General features: G+C 35.8%; 1 protein-coding gene across 5 annotated transcripts in view; it reads left to right on the forward strand.

The window, feature by feature from the left end:
• LOC126767522 (uncharacterized) overlaps positions 1-20,775 on the forward strand; it is a 617,976-nt gene that overhangs the window by 424,422 nt on the left and 172,779 nt on the right. For 3 of the 5 annotated variants that reach the window (XM_050484998.1, XM_050485014.1, XM_050485019.1), the window contains exon 2: positions 15,756-16,423. The exons of the other annotated variants lie outside the window; for them this stretch is intronic. In XM_050484998.1, the coding sequence (XP_050340955.1) occupies positions 16,186-16,423 (238 nt within the window). In that variant the 5' untranslated portion in view covers positions 15,756-16,185. The remainder of the gene's footprint in view (positions 1-15,755; positions 16,424-20,775) is intronic. 5 annotated transcript variants of the gene reach the window in all.

The following is a 20,775-nucleotide window of genomic DNA, read 5'->3' on the forward strand; positions in this document are numbered from 1 at the left end:
CGGGAACATTATGTATTGTACCTATGGATTCAAATTTTTCCACAAGACGCTCAGTGGTTGATCTGACAGAACGATTATAATGACCATAAATTAGACGTAGCGCTCTTAAAGTTGAGGCGACTCCGAATTTGGGTAGTAAATTTTAATAACTTCGACTCGTTGTTAGATCGTATATCTTTCATTGATGAAATGGGACACCTTACTGAAGGAGAATGTCAACAAAACTGGAAAAGGAATGCGTCGTTTGCTGTGGCTATCGATCTACTTTTTTAGCGTGCCTGCTGAAAAACCCGTTATAGTGTTCCGCACGTTTCGTGCCGAAGTTATGATCTTGTATGGTAGTAGCAAAATGCCCTCAAAACTGACAAGTAACTTCCCAGAAAAAAAATATGAAAAAATGCGTGTATGTGAGTCAAAGCAATAAAGGCAGGCTTGTTTTACTTTAAAGAACTGCAGTTCAAAGATATCAAAGACGAACAGATTAAATGTATTCTCACTTCAAAAGCACTCATTCATCGTCAGAATAACACAGCAAACAACAATAACTATCCATACGTACATTTACCCGATCTCCCCAACCTATGAGCTCACTTCTTCATTCTTATTCACGTTACTTAATTCGCCGTCAAGGCTGCAATTTCAATAACACAAGCAAAAGCGAACAAATATCACGCATCCTTCATGGAATACGGCTCCAGACAGCGGGCTGCGTGCCGCTGAAAGTCGGTTAATGTGCGAGAAGTGACTGACTGTCTTAGCGCGCCTCAGACCGCTTGTCTGTCGGCGCTCTCTTTTGCCTTTGCTCTGAGCGGTTTCAGGAAGTTGTGTTTAATTAACGTGCTCTCAATGCTTGTAACTTTGTTTTTGTTGGCATTGAGCCGCAAATTAATGACAACACACTTGCCAGCCAACAACAACAGCAACAATAAGTGACGCCTCACAAAGTGGCATATTTCACGTGCCAACAAACACAGCAAAGGCAGCAGCGGGAAATGCGTGAATTCTGCTTGCTTTTAGGTGGCACATTGCCACTTTGGTTACTTTTTAAGTAGAATTTAATTAAAAATTAATTCGATTTCTTTTCACATATACTACTTGCATTAAATTGTATGCACAGCTTTAAGAAGAGTACAAAAATACATGAATCATTGCAATTAAGCAAGTAAAGTTGGCTGAAGCGCATTCGCAGGTCATTAATGGGTTAAAAATGAGGAAGAATTTCCATAGTAAAGGCAAGAGGGGGACCAAAGAAACTAATTAGTGTCAATTCGCAATACGCATGTGTCGTATTTTTATTAAGAAGTAAGACTTAGCCTTTTTTATCACTGACTAAATTAATCAGTGGCTTTTATAATCTAATGAGTTATTTAAACTACGTCTGATTAGTACCAAAAGGTAAGGGTAAAAATTGTTCTTGATTAATGCTGTCCAAGTTTTCAAGAAGAGAGTGGCATGTAAATAACTCAGTCCTAACTTCCTGGCTGCCTGGCTTGTCAAGTCCAAGGGTATAGAAAAATATGTTTCATGAGCTCATGAGCTTTAATTGACAAATAGGGTTTATTCGTTCCAGTGAGTATAGCACTGAACATTATTGAAAAGAGTTGGCCTCGCTGTAGATTTTAATCAAATGTAATCTTAAAGCACACAATCAATCAATCTTAATCTTAAGGGACACAATAATTAACTATAAGCCGTCAATTCCCGCTTGCTAACGACCTCAGTAGGTTTGATAACACTGAGTTCAGTCATAGATTTAGATACTAAGAATTTGGAAGAAGGAAATATACTATATTTCAAATGAGCCTTATTTCTCTAATAAAAAACAAATAGAATTCAAAACAAGTAATAACAAATAGAGAAATAGAAACTTATTCGAGTTATAAGACGATCTTACTGAATCATTCTAATTTTTATAGAACACAGACTTGGTTACAGTAAAATACCATTCAAAAGCAAGATAGTGGGACATAAACTCTTCAAAGCGTTGAACTTGATCAAAAATCACAGACTTCTTAATTGAATAACACACTACCCAAACATGTGCCTAACTCTGAAGTAGAAGCTCTATTCGATACCATTTGCGCTGATATCACGGGTTTCATGGGCTTACGGGTTTCAAAAAATCTAATATTTTTGCCTTATTAAATTCTACAATACCTCTAGAATATTGTTCAAAGTTGATCTGAGTAATAGTTTCGGAGATACAGCCTTGAGAACTTGTTATTTTTGAAGTCGGTTTGCAAGATTTCTCAAGAGCTAACGAACCGATCTTCATGAAATTTTACACCTGCCTTTGAGATACAATTCTTAAAAACTTGGACGAAGGATATTTTTCCAAGTTTGAAGTATTTTTTTCCAAAAATTTCAGAATTTCTTTTTAATAAAAAAAATTGTTCTTTTTAATAAAAAGGCTGTTTTTTACATTAGGAAACCCAGAAAAAAAGCCATTTGTATCGAGGCCTGATCTTAATAATATATTCGGAAATTGTAGCATTCAATAAATTATATTATTTTGTTGTATGAAAGCTTTGTATGAAACCTACATATGTATATTGTATAGTAATCGGATGTCGACACTTCCGAGCCAATTGTACAAAATATCAGATTGATATCTCATAACCTGATAAACTAGTTCGCGTATATACAGACAGACGAACTAATCGATGGACCTGGCTAAATCAACTCAGCTCGCCACGGTGGTGATTTAAGCTTTTTGTTTATCGGGTCTCTTATGCTTCGTACTGGGTGTTTCAAACTTCATGAAGAACTAATATACTGTTAAGAAACAATACAAAATTTATGAATGCAATCATCGAACTGACTATTATGGAATTTTAAATAGTATAAAGGCCATAAAAAAGTCTCAAATAATAATATTTAACTTGTGAAAACATTCAGTCTTATGCTGCAGCCGAAACAATAATATATTATTTTCGTTCCAATTAAAGGGTTGTGAGATACCAAACAGCTGTTTCGTCTTCTAATGGGCTTGCATCGTTAATTATTACTAAAGTTGAAGAAAAAGGAGTTTCAGTCTGTCACCAACTGCATATTAAATCAAGTGAAATGACCAAACTTTAATTATAGTAGAGCTTAAGAAAGACAAACAAAGGCGGAACAACAATTAAAATATAACAATATTTAAACAAATCTTTGAACATTTTTAATATACTTAGAAAGCGTGTACATATAATATAATTTAAGCAGATGAAACATAATTGAATGAATTTAAAAAATTAAGTTTTCCTAATATTGTTCATATAATCAAGAGAGCAGCTAACTCACTCGTTTACCCGCTCTAAATAATTTTTAGATTTTGATAAATTATTTTGCCAAATCAATACTTGATTTCAGCAGCATTATTGATGATTATTATGCAATAAACGTCTGGGCCATTTAACCTTTATGTCCAAATATAGTTTTCATTTTCTGCATGCATTGGCATCATTAATAAATGTCAGTTCAATTCAAAAGCGAGGGAGGAATCATGGGTATGCACACACATAAGACACATGAAAGCTTTAGATATAGAACTCAATGTCTGCTTTTCGACATGTGCATATATGTATCACACATATGTATATGTATGTTTATGCATTGCGGTACATATGACATGCATGCTCCCCAAACTACAACGCTATCTCACACTGCGAAAAGATGACTGTTCAAATCACATCTTACTTGTCCTTGTGGCTTGGCGTGACTGTCGAATGCATAGCGGAATGCCAAATCGCATTATATCTTCCAAATCAAAAAAAATTATCAGTTGCGCCAAATATATAGCTAAATAGCTAAATTTAAATATAGACAATGGAGAAGGCGAAGAGTAATGTCTCTATGTAAACTGATTGATGCGAGCACCGACAAGACAAGGATTTGGTGACTCATTTTTCAATTGCGCAAAGTTTTGCTAATCAGGTACTCATCTGTTGATGGAAGTTACCATAATTGAGCAAAGTGAGTTCGTTTACGTTCCCTAAATAAAGAGCTACATTTTACGATGTATTTTTTGTCGAAAATTTAAGCTTGACTTGATGAAAGCGCTCTCTTAACTTAACGAAATTACACACTGCAGGATAAAAAAGTTTTACCATACATATCGATTCACACACACACATACATTTATTCGACCAGTTGTTGGTTTGTCTGCCACACGTTGCTGCTACGAAGTACCACTCAGAGCAAATGACAAATTCAATCTGTTCACTTTGTCCACGGCAACGATTTTTAGCTGCGCTTTCAAGCATCTATCCTTCCTTCCGCTCTTCCTTCCTGCATGCCTTCCTTTATTACTTGCATTCCGTCCGTCTCGCACTTAAGTACTTAACGACGGCGAATGTTTACTTACGCACTCGAAATATTGTCGGAAAGCGTAAAAGTAATCAAACGCTCGAAGAACCCAATGATTTACTGTTGGGCAGCCAGTCTGCTGGTCTGCTGCAGACTCGCTTCTACTTGGCGCCAGAGACGAATAGTGGTCATGTTGCTGCGGCTGTTGCGACACTTTTCAATAATGCTGCCGATTGAACGACAATATCATGCAGTCAAATGGTCATTTCATGTTTTATTAGTTTCCCTTTTGGGCTTTTATATGGTCATTGCTCGTAAAAAGTTATGCCAAATTGAATTGATGACATTTGTATGGGCAGGAATTAGGTTTATTAAAAGTGCCGGACAAGTTGATTTTATTGGCTGTAAGTGGCGTGCACGTTCCAAATATATGTGGAGTGAGTGGTGTGGAGTATTTGGTTGGTTTAAGTGGCAAATTCATATTTTATTGGGCGCAGAGAGAAAGCTGTGGAATTTAAGGAAACCATCATTTTTACAGTTATTAATTGTATTATATGTTAGTTTATTGCTAGTTGAAGTTAAAGTGGCAATGTGAGGAGCTAAGGCGAGATCCCTATTTGTCTTTTATGTTTGTATAAATATAGTATGGGAGGCCTATGTTAGCACTACTTTTATTCGAGAATGGGATAAATATGAGGCATGGAAAGTAGCTGAGGCGAATCTACTTCGAGTAACAGCTGGGGCTTTATACAAACCTCTGTACGAGTGTAGGTTTCGCAAATGAGAACTTCGGGTCCTGTCAAAGGATATTGAGGGACAGGTAGAGGGCAAACATGCTATATTTCAAGAGAGCTCCTTACAAAAATGGGTTCATGTTAAGCATCTATATCAATATTAGGAGACTGCTTTGAGTATATATGCACCTCCAGATCTTGACATAACTATAGAGGTTCTCACTGAAATCTCTCGAAATGTACATGAAAAGCCTAAAAGCATTCTCGCTCTTCCACGTCTTGCGCGCATTTCTTTACATTTACGACCAATTTGAGCTTCAGTGACATTGCTTCTATAAACTTATTCAAGCCAACATAGCCAACTCAAGTTCATTTGCTCCCACACACCTGCTTTCAAATATTTACTTGTTGACTTTCCTGCTCAAAAGAAAAATAAACACTTTCAATCCGCCAGGCCACACACAAGCAAGTGGCAATTTCCTCTTCGCATCCCAATTTGTGCGTGTATCTCTTTCTTGTCGAAATTGTTCAGCTTCTCTATTATTTTAGCCGAAGTGCGTGCACCGGCTTTTCGCTGCTGGCACGGCTCGTACAGTAACTCAAATTGGATTTGCCAAGTTTTTGTGTTAATTGTGTGAGAAATCAAAAAGTTCGCCGACTTTGCTGCAAGCCATGTATTTACTATATTTTCGGCAAGAAAAAATCACAAGAAAGTTCAAATAGAGATTAAGGCAGCAGATTAGTTTGAGTGTCCTCGAGCGCTTTTTGAGCTTTAAATGTAAACAATAAAGTCCGGATTATTGGCTGGACTGCTGGCGTTCGTTTGCTGATATTCAGGCCGCAGGCCACTAGCGTATTCTCGCTTGCTTCCGAAGTTTATTCTAAGTTTTGAACTTGTGTTCGGTAGGTTGGTGACTGATTTAATTTATTGTTATTACTATTACATGATTTTGCCAAATTTTGCAAGTATCTTACTAATTTCATTGGAAAAGTTGAAGGCGAAATCAAAGTCACAGTCAAACTAGGTCAGTTCAGTTTGTTTTAAATATTTCAAGATTTTATTTACAAATTATTGATTGCAAATTATACTTAATAGAAAACTAATCATTTTTAAAATACTATGAAAATATTATCGTATTTTGAATTTTAATGAAATTACTTTACCTATTGCAACAAAAGAAGAAATCTTATAACCCATTCAAGTTAAAGGTATAGACTTGAATCAATAATACTTAAAAATTTGATAACAAAGCAAGTGATCTATAAAAGCTTCTCGAATTTTCAATCATCTTGATCCGTTTTGAAATAAATACCCAATATTTCTCTTAATATCTTCTGACAATTTTTGATTCGTTCCAAAATAAGCCGCGCTCTGTGCTATTACTTTTTTATTATCGCTAAATTTCTTTCCAGAGATGATTCTTTGCAGGTGTAAGAACAGCCAAGAAATTGTCGGAGATCCTGCAAAATGCTATATGAATTATTAGCGTGACAGCCTGAGTTAATTTAGCCAAGGTCGTCTGTTCGCCTATTTGTATATATCTATCTGATGAACTAGTCGTCATTGCTACGCCCAGATAAGGCAATAAATCGAAAACATAAAGGATGCCATAACTAAGCTCCACTATAAAATAGCAAACTGTTATTTGGAAAAACGAATTGTGATTAGCGAGGGGATCTACGATTTCTGACATTTTGAAAAAGTGGGCGTGGCTCCGACACCTAAAAGCTTAACGTACATATCCTTCGACCCACTTAAAATAAATTAACCCAACTTTTCCATAACAAATCGCTTCAGTACCCCCTTCGAAAGTGTAAAACTACTTTCAATTGGATTATTATATAACAGTTATGTTGAAAACTATTTACTTAAAGTACGATGTTTCAATAAATGAAAGCATCAGAGGCACAAATTTTTGCATCCGAGATGATAAAAAAGAATTTTATACAAAATTGAGCTATGGGGTGGCAATGCTCATCCTTCGGTGAAAGCATATATCTCGAGAACAGCATATTACATTTCCAAAAATCGGCAAGAACTTCCCATATACGAGTATCACAATTTTTAACTTCTTCGGATCCTTTCACTTTCCAGTATACAAATCAAACACCAATATATGTATATCGGGATATGTTTTGCGGTGCGCCATCTTATCACCAAAAATTTTCAGAATCGAACCAAAACTATTCAAGTCAATAAATTTTGAATATGTTGACTCCGGTTTTTATTGAAAATTTTTTATCGAAAGTATTGGTCAATATCATCAACATCTAGTTGACTTTATATCGTATCGGAGAGCAATTTTTTTTGTTAATAACTTATATTGATTGCCAAAATAGATTAAAATTATCCCGATACTACCCCTTTCCCTCATATACCTAACAAAATATTTTAAACTTCTCATCACTCATCACTGAACAAAATTTGGCTCGAAAACGTCGAATCTTCTTGGAACTTTTGCCCATAATGCAAAGCAATGTCGCTTGTGACGTTCGAGCGGCTTCAGTTCTTGCGCAGCTGTATTTTGTGCGTTTCCAATTTAAGATCTGGACGCTTAATGCGTCAAGTCGTTCCATACGTCAGTCCGAGTTCCTGCGAACGGCGTCGAATCGACTCTCCACGGTCTTCGTGTACACTCTTAGCTACTGCTGCTATATTTCCTTACTTCTTTTTGTGTGCTGGTCGTTATCTATTCCGTCGAATGTTATCCAATAATGAACGCTATGTCTTAAGATTTGTGATGGTGTTATGTCGTTCATTAGATCGATTATGTTAACCATAAGTTGAGCGAAGAGAGCCAAACACAAACTAGTACATTCGTAATAAAGTTGAACAATTTATAAACGTTGTTCAGACATTAACCCTTTAATCCTTGCAAGTAGAGAGAGAGTATAGGTCCCACAGAGCTTTGTGTATTGTCCATAATATTTTGTGAAGTTTTGGTGGCTATCGTCCTCCAAATCTACTCTACAGCCGACAAAAATATTTTTTTCAAAATTCTCTTATCTTGCAAAAGCGTCAATATTTAAATAAAAGAGCATTTATTTGTCATCTATGTGCACGCCTTTTCCACCCCCTTTCATCCGTAAAGCTTTCGTACCAGATATTTTTGAGCATATGACAAAGTAATTTTCAGCATATGCTTCAAACTCTGGCAAGACATGTGTCACACTGTCACATTGGATAGCGGTAATAAATAGAATTTTATATTTGGTCATTGTTGTTTTTTTTTCTCGTAATTATAGTGCGAGTATTTTGTTGTTTTACTAATATGGCAACCGCCTGTACAGATTACTCGTGATACTCACAAATAAACTGAAACATATTTTCTTCCGCACTCGGATTAACGCTAACGGTATTTGCAACGGCTTATGTTATATCTTTTATGGCGATTGTTGTTGTCACCATCGATTGGATCAAGAATCAATAGAAGCGGCTAAGAGCACAGCTTCATGAGTACAGTGTATGTGCGCTCAAGAGAAATCGACAAACTAGCACACAGGTGGGCTAATGGAAAGTGTAAACTAGCATAACAAGAAAATAATTTAAAGCAACAATTTGCGAGTGGCAGGTCATGATGAAGAACAAGCTTACTGGCATGTCTCTACACATACACACACATGCAGCGGTATGTAAACACATGTACAGGTGCGTTGTTGCCTGCAAACAGTCAATACATTTGCAGTTTGGTCATATACTCTGCACATATATTTCTTTGAATTTCTATTGTGTGCACATATGTGTCATGCATTCCTCTTACATTCGTTCCTGCAAAGACATTTTGTGGCTTTGTGGTGGACATTCATAAGCAGAGAATACGCAAAAGCGAATGGGCGATAGCGAGTGGCAAGTCGGCAATGGACGCTTGAACATACATTATTATGGGTGTTTCGTGGAAGAAAGCAATGTTTTACTTTGAAGAGGTGTGTTGCAAGCAAAGTAGGCGCAAGAAGGTATATGAAGGTGTATGGGTGTGTGTGTTAAATATTCGATTTATAGGTGCCAGAAATTTATCTTCTTTGACATTTCTATTATTCGCTGGAAATTTTCGGCAAACCATTATTCAAATGGCGTTTTCAGGTTTATTGGAAAGAGAGACTACCTCGAAAAATATTAGAATGAATAAATATTAAAAGAAAATACTTAAAAAACTTATTAATAACAGTTTATCGAAATACGATTTTTATAATAAATAAAACTTCGAAATTATTATTTTTTTTTTTTTATTTTGGAATTTTACATCTAATTCTAGCATGCGAAAACGATAAAGAATCCACAATTTTAAACATAATTAGTTAAAAATATATTTTTAAATATTAGAGAAACTTATTTTAAATTTTTTGGAAGGGAGTTTATCTCTCTTCTCGAAGAAATGACTGGCGCGCTGTTGTTAACTCGGCTATAATCGCGTAAGCGGTGTCTACGCCAATTAAGAAGAAGAAGTTTATCTCTCGAGGTACTCTTTCGAAACAAACTTCCACTCAAAACTTTTAACTGGAAAGCTCAAGGGTTAAAAAAATTTAATTATAAATTTAACGATTAAAATATTAAAGCTTTTTACTGGAAAATTGTATTTAAAAACTATTTATTATATAAGTATGTGTAATCCAATGGAAAGCATTGCTTCAAAAACTTTGTCGCAAATGCTGCAAATTTTTTTTAATTTTTTATCTTGCGATTTTATTACAAAAAGTAGGCTTTAGTCAAATTCTAAAGCTTATAAAAGCTAATCTCCAGGTATGATTCAATTTTGAAAATATAGAAAATATTCGGAAACATAACTTTTAGACAAAAAGCAAAAGCTTTAACAACTTTTATTAGCTTTTACACTTTTAATAAAATTGTTTAACGTTTTGTTCTGAAAATATGCATATAAAAATAATTTATTATAAAAAAGTAAGGATTTTTTTATAAAAGAAAAAAACTTTTAAATTTCTATAACTTTCTTAGGCAGTAAATTTCTCATAAAAAAATCCTTAAAAAAACTGGCATTACATTTTTAGTTTCCAGTTAAAAATTAATTTTCCCAAATTTTATATTATTTCGCAATTTCATTCTAAAGTTATGACACGGTGGTGACGCTTCCATCCACATTTACGCCGCATGTGTGTGCGAGGAGAAGGTAGCAATGCGCTCATTGACAGTAAGCCGCTTGACACATCTCAATAGTGAACGCATTACAGAGGTTTCGTTGAATCAAAATTCCATTATTTCAAAACTAAAAGAAATAGCTCAAAAAAAGTTACACATACGATGTGGCGTACAGCGCAAAAAGGCGGATAATAATTTTCGCACATTTCATGCAATTACAACGCATAAATAACAAACATGAAAAAGGGAATGGAAAAGCGAGCGAAAAAAAATTTTGTCGCATGTCACTTTTACCTTAAGAAAATAAACCTTTACAAATGAAGCTACATGAAAGCACACACATGTGTTGCATGGCGCAATTTCGTGCAACTAAATTTACACACTTGCGCTTACAACAAAGCAGCGCCATATGTGTGTATAATGCCCTCATAAAAACATTAAACACACAAATGTATGTGTGTATATTTACATGCTTGTGAACACATATTTGCTTGCAGACGCTTGTAATCCGCGTTGTTGCACGTGTATAACGGACTCGCATCATGGCAACACTTTATTTCATTTGCAACGTGCCGCATGCTGTCGCGCGCACGAGCAACGCTGCAAAAGTGCGGAGCCGCGCAGAGGCAAGCGTAAAGTAAAGACGAAATAACAACGCAACGAAACGCAAATAATACAAAAACAAAAACAGAAACAAGAAGCCGGCAAGAAACACAAAAAGACAGAAGCTCAAAGCGAAAAGCGAAAATAATTGCTTTGCTCACTGCCTCGTTAAGCGCATACAAATGCGCGCTTGGCGGCGGCGTGTTGGCGGCAATCAGCAGCACAGACGCGCAGCCAGACAGAGCGGCAGTGAGGCAGACGACAGATTGAGGTAGTCGAGTGTACGACACTACACTTGCATACCGGCACGACAGTTAGAGTGGAGTTGCGCCGCTACTTTCGTGCAGCGTGTGCATATTTGTATTCACGCGCTTGACTAACTGCTCGCTGGCGCGTGGCGTAGCAACCTCTTTGTGCCGCAAACACCTCGACGATGCGCCACAGCAGTGGGCGGCGCATTGCGAATGCTGAATTGCGCCCGCCACACTTCTTGCGCATATCGCCTGCCTCGTCTATTGCTACGTCGCTGCACTTTCTCACCTTTACTTTGACGCTTCCAACGCTGCGCAAACAAATACTTCTGCTACCTTTACAGTTGGGCGACAAAAGTGGCGGCGGCAGCATGCAACACCGATACGCACTTGAACTCAGCAAATTTCTGCAAATGCTAGTATGTGAATAAACCCAGCATAGGATTTTTATGTATTTAACAGAATATGCATGAGTATGTACAGTGTTGTCCAATGAAATGGAGCCAATGGTATTTTGCGTAAATTTCATAATGAAAAAAAATTATAAGATTAAGAAAATAATTATTAAAATTAAATTACAAGATTAACAAATTAAAAAGGGAAACTTCTACAGCTGGAATTTTTTTTGGAGTTGCCACTTAATTAAAATTTTTTAATGCAACAAAATGTATAAGATTATATGAAGTATTATATATAGGAATTTATCTAGAACTGTTTAAATTGAAAAATCTTTTTAGAAGAGTTGCCACCTGCTTCCATTTTGTTAATCAATAAAATGTATAAGGTATTACGAATTATCACAGAAGGAATGTAACCTACTTAAAACTGTTTAAGTTGGATATTTTTTGATAAAACTTGCCACCTGTTTGAAAATTTAACTCCAAAAAATTTATCAAATAAATTTAATACACAATTGTTAACTAACACTGTTTAGTTTGCAAATACTTTTGAAAAGAGTTGCCACCTGTTAGAAATATTTAACTCCAAAAAATTTATCAAATAAATTTAATATAGCCAAATAGTGTGTTAAAAACTGTTTAAATTAGAAATATTTCTGATGAGAGTTGCCACCTGTTTGAAATTTTAACTCCAAAAAAGTCATCAAATAAATTTAATATAGCCAAATAGTTTGTTATCTAAAGCCTTCTGAATTGCGAATATTATTTAAAAAAGTTGCCACCTGGTTCAAATTTTGAATTCATTAGAATGTAAGAGATATTATGAATTATCACCGGAGAGATATTATGTTAAACTGTTTGAATTGAAATCACTTTTGTGAAGTGTTGCCACCTGTTGTAATTTCTCACTGATTTCAATTTTGTAACATACAAAGGTTCAAAAAAAAAGATAGATATAATAGAAAATTTTAAACACAATAAAGCGGAGTTTTCGTAAAGAAAATAGCAAAACTAAGCAAATTAAACACCGAGGGATTTTGTCAAACTATTAAGGAAAATTCCAGACTAATAAACATATATTCGGAAAAAACTGTTAATTTGAGCACCAAGTATTTGATTTTCCGAATATTAATTTTTATTTTTCAAAAAGATTGCTAAAAAAATAAGTTGTGGCCCCAAACAAGTAAATTTACACTAAATTTCGTGAAAGGAACCCCGTTTTTTCTAAGAAAAATTAAAAGTTTAAATTCAGGGTTATTTGGATTTTTCATATAAATATTGAGGTTATACGAGTATGAAAAGGTTGTCATTACAAATGTCATAGATATTTTCATTACCTAAAACTTTGCCATAAAACTTCTTTCTATCCGGCTCGTAGTTTTGCCGCAAATCGAGATAAACAATTTTTAACCCTTAAATATTCAACCACATCACGAAATAAAATATATTTATATACATATACCCAAATATTTATATATGAATGTAAAAAGTCATTGTCATTATATAAATTAAAGCTAAGAACTTCTTTATGATATATAAACTGTAGAAGGTTTTCATAAAACCGACCATTCTAGCAGGTCGTCTACGACACACGTATACATCCCCACATTATATTATATTTACGAACTTTACTTTTATATACCTACTTTTAAACCATTGAATTGATTGACTTCATCCGATGACTGACTTGAGTGTTTACCGTTTGTATATTTACCCATAGCTACCCATTTCTGCGCACTGTCACTTGGTAATTTTCTCACTTAGGCACTTTCCTAAACACCTTCCAGCCGCTCACTCACTGGCTGCCTCCATCAACTCAAGTGCCTCGCGCTGTTTCCGCGCCTTTGTGGCAACCTCTACTGCTGCAGTTGCGTGGAAAAGCTGAACACTAACACATATCTACATATGCAAACTAAACCGTTGTGTTTGCATGAGCGCCTGCGCGGGGCGTTTGTGTGAGCGCTGCAAATATTTGCATTTCCTTTGTTGGTTCGCTATCTTTTTTTCATTCTGCAGGTTAGCGCAAATTATTTGTATGTATGAGGTAAATATTTGCAATCTGAGCAAATGTTATTCTGACTAATTCATCGCAATCAGTCAAAAGGCTAAAAGAGTTCGACGGCTTGATAGAGTGCCAAGTGGTTGGAGAAATTGTCGGGTTGAGTTGATAAAGTGAAGTTGATGAATATTAAAGAAGGAAGTAATATTAGTTGTGCGAGTAGTAATTTTTTGAAAACTACAATTACCAGGTTGTTCAATAAGTTTTCTAGTTTGATAAGAAACACAATTTTATGATTCAAAATACCCTTTATTATTCAGTATAATCCCCTGAAGATTAATACACTTGCTACAACGATCCTCCAATCTGTGAATCACATCCCTGAAGTGAGAATCCGGAAGGATTGCAAAATACGTTTCAACAGCCATTATGACCTCTTCATTTGATGAAAACGCTTGACACGCATAAATTTTTTGAGTTCTGAAAACAAATGGAAGTCGCTGGGGGCCAAATATGGTGAATATGGTGGATGCTTCAACAATTCGAACTTTAATTTATGGGTTTTCGCCATTGTAAAAATGCTTTTGTGAAACGGTGCATCGTCCTGGTGAAAAAGATTTTTTTCTTCTCCAAACAGGGTCTTTTTTCATGAAGTTTGTTCCTTTAACTGGTCCAAAAAGTTGCAATAATATTCAAAATTAATTGTTTTACCAGTTTGGAAGTAATCCTCTCGCATTCCAAAAAAACTGATGCCATAACCTTCTTGGTCGATTTTCGGACACGAACTTGTTCCGAAGCCGAACAACCAGGTTCACACCACTCTTTACCCTCTTGTTTTGATTCAGGATCATCCATAGTGATGAATCGACTCACGAAATTCACGTTATCCTTTTTAAAATGCTCCAAATGTTGCTGAGAAAGTCGCATTCGAATGTGTTTTTGTTCCATTGTTAGCGCATGCGGCACTCATTGTGCACACAGCTTTCTAAAACCCAAAATTTTACTTAAAATATAGCTCACACTGCGTAATAAGATGTGTAAAGCCTCTACTAAATCTCTTTCAGTCAATCAACGATCTTCAAAAACCATATCCATAGTTGATATTGGTCCACTATAGCTTCAGTTTGTTTCAGGTATTTTTTAGCAAATAAATTGTGGGTAGAAAACTTTCTTTAGGTGTTATGGGTGTATATACACATTTAAACAGTGATCCATCCCTAAGTTCCCCACTTCTTAAAGAAAAAACACAGAAACTTCAAACTCAATGGGGATTGTTTATTGTCATTCGGAGGAACATTCTTCAAAATTTATTTATTTATCACCCGTGGCAAATCAACAATTAACCGAGATCACGAGCTTCAACTTCAGGTATCAAATAATTGGTTATCATGGCGCGATAACGTCCGCCATTGACGGTTCCGTTCTCCCCGGTATGCTTTTTGAAGAAATTTGGACCGATGATTCCACCGGCCCTCAAACTACACTAAACTATTGTTTTGCTGTTTGAAATGACAGCACTTGAATCTCTTCGGCTGTACTTCGTTCCAAATGCGGTAATTATGTTTGTTAGCATACCCATTGAACAAGAAATTGGCCTCCTCACTGAACAAAATTTTAAAATCTCGGATCTTGGAATTTTTCAAGAGCTCAAAGAGAGAAACGATGTCGCTTGGGAAAGACCAATGGCCTTAGTTCCTACACAAGATGCATTTTGTACGCTTTCAATTGAAGATCTCTACGTAAAATAGGCCAAGTTGTTTCATACGTCAGTCCTAGTTGCTGCGAACGATGCCGAGTCAACTCTCCACGGTCTTCGTATATACTCTCAGCTACGGAAACTATATTTTCTTCACTGCGTGCTGGACGTAGTCTATTCAGTCGAATATTATCCAATAATGAATATTGAGTCACGTCGACATCGGATCGCTAATGAAATGTAACTTTCATTTAATGTGATCTATCAGAACTAATTGCTTGTAAGAAACTTTTATTTATTGGACAAGAAATCTTCACGAAATTTGGCATAAATTATGGTTCAAGCAACATTACAATTTCCGAATTAATGTTTCAGTACAAACGAACTGATCACAATCAAATTATGTATTTGTGAAAGGTATATGTAGCTTCAACTCTCCATCAATTCTGTCTTTTTCACATTTTTTTCTCTTTTTTGAATTCACCCACATTCAATTCAATTCATTTTACGTTTATATGGCGAAAGCATCATTTTCGTTTCCATTTAATCAAGAAAAATAATCCAAACCTATTTTAATGCACAGCGGTGTCATTAATAAAATCATGCTCTCTACTACGGAACGCCTTTGAATGGTTGAGCAGACAACAGCAAATCGAAAAAAACGAATATTATTCATTGAAATTTACTTACAGCTATAAAACTACTTTCATTACGAACTCAAAGTGCTTAGAAAACAAAACCGAAACTTAAAAAACGAAATACCAAACTGCATCCATTAGTAAAAGCGTTTCGCTTGCAAAGCAATAATGAAACAATAATAACAACAAAAACCAATTGCATGCAGTGAGGCGCTTTGATAAACGCAAATAGTGTCGCGAGTCGAAATTTAGTATAAGCAACAACAACAACAAAAATAATTACAGCGATTTACAGCAGTACCCAGATAGCAACAACAGTAGCAACAACGCTGTGCTAAATATTTATTTCACTGACGAAAATATCGCCGAAACTTGCCGCCGTAGCAGCAGATACACCAACAACAACAACAACAAAAACACCAGTTACATTTTCGACAGCTGTGCCACAGCGCTGCAATCAACGTAAAGCCCCGGTGGCGGTGAGATGACACGTTTCAAAATAAAAAACTTGAAAATGCTCACCTGCTGCTGCCTCAGCACTTGGGTGGCACTTTTCGGTGTGCTGCATTTGGTGCGCTGCAGCGAGTTTCCCGAGCGTGAATGTTGCGACCTAACGACCACGTCGACAGTTGGCCCGCTGCCAGTGCCGCCGGCAGCCCTGCCAACGGACAAATCACTATCGGCCACCGTTGCCGTACAGACAATATCTGTCGGACGATCGGGTAAGTAACTAAGTACTCTGACACATGCATAAACTCGCTCACACACACACGCACACTGGTGCGTGAGCTTATAGGAAGTTGGTAAGCGAAAAACGTATTTAAATCCGCACACAAGCAGATGCTTAAGTAAATAAGTATGCAAATAATGCTTAACTCACACTAAAAGTGGTGTAAAGTGGGGCTTAACAAGCAGGAACAGCTTAAAGTAGCTACAGAGAAGTTTATGTAAAAAGTTTAGGATTAAAATGTATACATTGTTGTTACACAAGATCTTGTGGAAAGCAGAGCATATGAAAAAAATATTAATATTTCGAACCAAAAATAAAAATGATTTCATAAATGGCAGAGTTCAAGACAAAACGATTTTTGCAGATGCAGTTATGTTATCAAGACACGTTCTTCAATATAAAACCTATCAGAATTTCCATTCCCAAACTCTCTGGTCTCTATTACTGATAATTGTTCTGTAGCTAAACAGTTTATACAGGAAAGCAAAACCACAAATATTAATTATACTTCAGCAAAAGAAAGTATGGAGTATGGAGGTACCTCATGACAGTCACATGTTCGGTTTGCCGTTTTTAAAGTTTTGATTAGAGCTTTCATTTTCTAAAACACCAATTTCGAGCTTTTCAACCCACAACGCGGTAGTACTTTTAAGAATATGTTATTATTAATTGTTTAGTAATGCTTCATCGATAAAATCTTCTGAATTCGATTAACTATATAAACCAAATTCTTTTTGCCTGGGCTTTAAAGCTCTTCTGATGTGCTGCTTATTGAAAAATAAGCATTTCCTCTGACGAATTTTCAATGTAACTCAGATGAAACGTCATCAAAAATACCTTAATGGTAGCTCTACTTTATTTTCAGCAGTTTCGGCCGACGCCACTAAGGGCAGATATAGAAAAAAAGCTAAAAATTGTAATTTGAAAATTATAGCATTTTATTACGTTCCCAAGAATCTCTTTAATGACAATATTAACTAAGATTTTCTTATTTAAAATATCATCTCACAAAAAAATGTTATCCGCATGAATTCATGTTTCGCCTACCCGTATTCACATATAGTATGTGTCCAACACCTACAACAAATTTTATAATGCTATCTATTTACTCAGTCCACATGTGCTTTGCAGCTTCAACGAATTTTCATTAGAAGCTCTCAGTTCCGCCAACCAGTGCAGCACTAGCATAAATTTAATATTGTCATCACAGCCAACCAGTGCAATGTGCATCCAATTAATTAAACATGCATACTATCTGGTCTGCTGTCCACCTTTGACCTTCAGCCTCTATGTGAATGGCGCCAAGAGATACAAGCATTCAAAGAATTTATTTTTATAATGTGCGGGATTCAACGCCACTTGCCACATGTTTGGGTAAATAGTTCTGAGCAAACGCCAGCACAAAAGAACGTAATTAGATATTTCGCCTACACGACTAAAATCAAAGGCATTCGCACCAACACAATTAAGCTCATTTAATAAGTGGTGACGGGGGAACAAGTGTGGACGAAATATTCTTTCAGCTACAAAGAGTTAATTTTAGGTGTTTAGTAGAATATTCCATAAGTTCTGAGAGATTTAAAGAAAGACAACTCAGTAACTCTGTGCTGGTAGATAAATTAAACTTTATAGATAGTAACAACTCCTTGTACTTAATACATATATGTATACTGAAATGGACGGGAAGGACCAACTGTACTATAAGAGAGTAAGATATATGCATGTGTGCTTGCGTTACAAGGGATCGAGTAAAGGTTAAAATATCATAAGGCTTATAATATCTAACGAAAATGTATATTATGGTAGATGGATTCCTGTAGATTGTGCTAATTTTCCATTGGAGAAGAATTTGAAAAAATAGCTTCTATTTAGAAAACTACCACACTTGAATTATTTCATTTTGAAATTGTCCTCCTTACAAAAATACTCTAAGTATTATGTCATAACTCAATCAACCGAATATAGATGGTAATTCGGAAATTTTAGCTTACAGTTTGATTAATCAATGAAATTCGGCTTCTTCTAATTTTGTAAATGTGTGTGTGTAGTATATTATTCACGTCATTATTTGCACGCGAGGCACTTCAAGAATATTAAGAACCCAAAAGCATGACCGAGTATACACAAATACAGTGCTGTAACCTCTACAACTTGGCTTACGGAAAGGTGCTAGGGGGTAGTAAGCGTATATTCAGATATTATTAATGTAAAATAAAGAGTGATGCAGGTCTAAAGATAATAAAATCAGATGACCTACTTAAAGTACTCATTTAAAGATCAGATAACAGATAAAGATATAAAGATACAGATAAAGATAACGATAAAGATAAAGATAAAGATAAAGATAAAGATAAAGATAAAGACAAAGATAAAGATAAAGATAAAGATAGAGATAAAGATAAAGATAGAGATAGAGATAGAGATAGAGATAGAGATAGAGATAGAGATAGAGATAGAGATAGAGATAGAGATAGAGATAGAGATAGAGATAGAGATAGAGATAGAGATAGAGATAGAGATAGAGATAGAGATAGAGATACAGATAGAGATAGAGATATAGACTTTAAATGTTCACCTGAAGCATTAACTCAAAAGAGTACACTAAAAACGAACTTAAAGGCAGAAAACTTGAACTCATTTGTCATAAAAGAGAACTCTCTTCTCTTTCAGTCATAAGTATAAATAAAATATAAAATAGTTCACTTTATACTGTTAACTACAAGTGGTAAACAAGGAAGCGCTTGCGTTTATGCTGTTCTTCCTTTCATCCAATTGGTCAGGTGGCTTTAAACAAGTTCTCAAAAACACTTGTACGAGTAATTTCATAAAACTTCAAATGCACGTACAACTCATAACGGTTTATGGCAAGTGAAAGAAAAATATGGTGAGTACAAATATCGAGTGGAAGATATATAAAGTTCTTGATTATCAGCAGATGTATTAGTAAGCGTTTTCTGGTAAAAGCAAAATGGCAAAAGCACCCACACATGCACAATAACTCGCCTGCTTTTATGTACATAAAAATTTAGTTATGAATTTATTTTAAGAGTTGTTGGAATATTCATGTGGCGCTCGTAGCGAATACTGCTCTGGTGTATGCTTCATTACTGCCTTTAGAATGCACTCACCTGCCTTACCCTGCCCGCTTTTATATACTGCTGGTCAACGTTTACGAATCGTGCGCATTTCAAATGTGCACGTTTATTGCATGAATGCCTGCTTAGGTTAAGTATAAAGCATTCGTTGTCCTTGTCGTCGCTAGCGATTGCAGTGAGCGCACAGTAACACAAGCAAGCGACATATGTACATATATATACATCAATATGCATGTATATATGGAGGTATCACAACTATTCGAAAATCGATCGATTTTTATTGCAACTCGAGCGTGTGGCGCGGGAACGATGTGTGTACGTGGATCGAAAACTTTACTGCACTTACACGGCACAACTATTTCCCATCGCCAGCACACCGACTAGTGTCCACCGGTGTGGCCACCACAACTCAATGGCTCTCAGCACTAAACCTACTGCATTGCATTTCAAAGAAAATTAACTTTGAAGTGGTCATATTGGCGCTGTAGATATTCGTCGTTCAGTAATGTGGCGCGTGCGACTGTTTCATATACTAATACCATTGCATTTCAAGCAACATGTACACAAACCGCCGCTCGAATAAGCCGCTACAAACAGTGCATACCATGAGTACGTACTTACTGGTGAATAGTTGTGCTTGGCTATAATATTATTATGTGTGTGTGTGTGTATGCTGGCGTGTATTATTTGTGTTTTCGATTACGTGATGATAGTGCCGCAATAATTTCTCTGCTTTCATTGGAGAGCAAATAAGCGCACACATACATAAATGCAAATGCATGGCGTCATAACGTTATTTACCAATTTCGCAAACAAATTCACATTCACACTATATAACTATATACGAGTATTACTGCATAGATATTTGAAAGTGTATAGTCGTCAATGCTCATATGTTTGTATGGTTGCTCACTGCTCGAGTTTGTACCGCAATACATTTACATATATTTCATACGAACATAGATACGCTATTGATTGTTTGGCTAAAGCTACAACTAAGTATGCGTTTTGCAATTCCAACTCTATTAGCTCTCTTCCAAATTGCAATTCGAACTGAGTCTAGTTACGTGCTGCTGCTCCGCTACCCTAACCCTTTACATAGTGCTCCACGGAACCATGTTTGCTAAACACTGGAACTCTACTATTGGTTTGTAATTAAGTTGTAGTGCGAGAAATTATTTCGAAACTGGTCTGCGACTAGTTCCACAGGCGTTGAAGTTGGTTTATGATAAAAAATGCTGAGTTTTTC

This window comes from Bactrocera neohumeralis, chromosome 2 (genome assembly GCF_024586455.1).
Source record: "Bactrocera neohumeralis isolate Rockhampton chromosome 2, APGP_CSIRO_Bneo_wtdbg2-racon-allhic-juicebox.fasta_v2, whole genome shotgun sequence".
Taxonomy (NCBI): Eukaryota; Metazoa; Arthropoda; class Insecta; order Diptera; family Tephritidae; genus Bactrocera; species Bactrocera neohumeralis.